This window comes from Ceratina calcarata, unplaced genomic scaffold, assembly GCF_001652005.2.
Source record: "Ceratina calcarata isolate Rehan_Ccalc_2016 unplaced genomic scaffold, ASM165200v1 scaffold60.2, whole genome shotgun sequence".
In the NCBI taxonomy this organism is placed as follows: Eukaryota; Metazoa; Arthropoda; class Insecta; order Hymenoptera; family Apidae; genus Ceratina; species Ceratina calcarata.
Window position 1 is genome coordinate 65,959 of NW_017177241.1, and position 1,533 is coordinate 67,491.

General features: G+C 39.1%; 1 protein-coding gene across 1 annotated transcript in view; it reads right to left on the reverse strand.

Annotated features, from left to right (window-relative positions):
* The window catches only part of Dhc1 (dynein axonemal heavy chain 1), a 44,894-nt gene that overhangs the window by 26,219 nt on the left and 17,142 nt on the right, over positions 1-1,533 (reverse strand). Inside the window, exons 13-14 of the mRNA XM_026817734.1 lie at positions 1,109-1,359; positions 20-297 (exon numbers count right to left, since the gene is read on the reverse strand). Coding sequence (XP_026673535.1) covers positions 20-297; positions 1,109-1,359 — 529 coding nt within the window. The remainder of the gene's footprint in view (positions 1-19; positions 298-1,108; positions 1,360-1,533) is intronic.

Here is a 1,533-nt window from a genome sequence, read left to right on the forward strand (position 1 = left end):
CTAAATTTTAGGCGGTCACACTGGTAAGGCCCCTTAATGAAATACTGAGCATGCCTGGATCGAATTCGCGAATGAACCGTTTCCTGATGGCGTCCAGCGAGCTCCTGGTAACCTTTATCAGAACGTCCACGACTTTCCTAGAATAATACCGCCTCATCTCCGACACGGCGTTCAACACCATGTCTTGCATTCCTTTCGGTAAGCTACCGGGTGTTGCCAACAATTGGTGAGGGTTGTCGAACAAGTTCCAGATCAGCGACCAATCTTGCGATGCCGCCTGCTCCACTTCTCCGTTTTCTACAGATTATTGGAAAAGTTGAGTTCCGAGATTGAAGAATTGTTGAATAAGTAGACTTCATACAAAATCAATCATTAATGTGGAAAATGAAATTTCAATAAAAATATCCTTTACATTTTAAAAATCATAATATACAGGGTGCTCAAAAATAGTGTAAGACATTGAAATGGGAGGTTCCTGACGTAATTTTAAACAACATTTTCCTTAGCGAAAAAGTTGTCCGAAGCGTGGTTGAGGAGTTATTAACAAAGAACCCTGACCAATCAGGGCGCTCGATTGGCGCAAGCTACGAATCGGGAGCGTTGGCTCGGATTCGGACGCCTGGCTTATCAACAATCTATTATTTCCTCATCCATTCCATTTGAATAACGATTAAATGTATTAATTGTTATTGATTTTCTTGCATTGTTATTCATGTAGTTTATTATTCGTCATTTTCTCAAAGGGCTTTGTATTGAGCGGAGCGGTTGTTCACATGTCAAAAGTCGGGCGTCCAGATCCGAGCCAACGTTCCCGATTCGTAGCTCGCGTCTGATTAGCGCTCTGATTGGTCGGCGTTTTCTGTTAATAACTCCTCAAGCATGTCTTGGAAAACTTGTTCGCTAAGGAAAATGTTGTTTAAAATCATGTCAGGAGCCTCCCATTTCAATATCTTACACTAGTTTTGGGATACCCTGTATAATTCACGAATTTTAATATTTTGCATGTCCTGGAGCATCGAATGAATTTTTTTATAGTATTCATACACTCAATAATAATTTTCTCATAAATAATTCGTTTATCAGTAGTCTAGTTATAAGATAATATCACCTTCGATATTAAACAAGTTGAACTGATTGGAATTAGCGACGGACTTCAAGTTCTCCGCGGCGTTCTTAACGAGTTCTAACACTTCCTCCACAGCCTCTTCCACCATCATGTTCTTGCGATACAGATCTACCGCCGCGAGCCTGCATATCTCTTCGATCTCCTCGACGAATTCTTCTATCGACCACGGTTGATCAGTTTCCGGCAAAGAATGCAGCGTGATCTTTTGCATAGTCGCCAGCACCCGTAGAATTCTTCAAAAGTGAAGTGAAAGTAAAAAATCGTTATTAGTTAAAAATTACAATTTTATATCAGCCATAATGAACCCAATTTTTCTTAGGTCACGTACAAAGGCAATGTAAGTATAATATTATGTCTGTACACTAAAAATATATATAAATATTGTATTTAATCAAATAAATATTGTA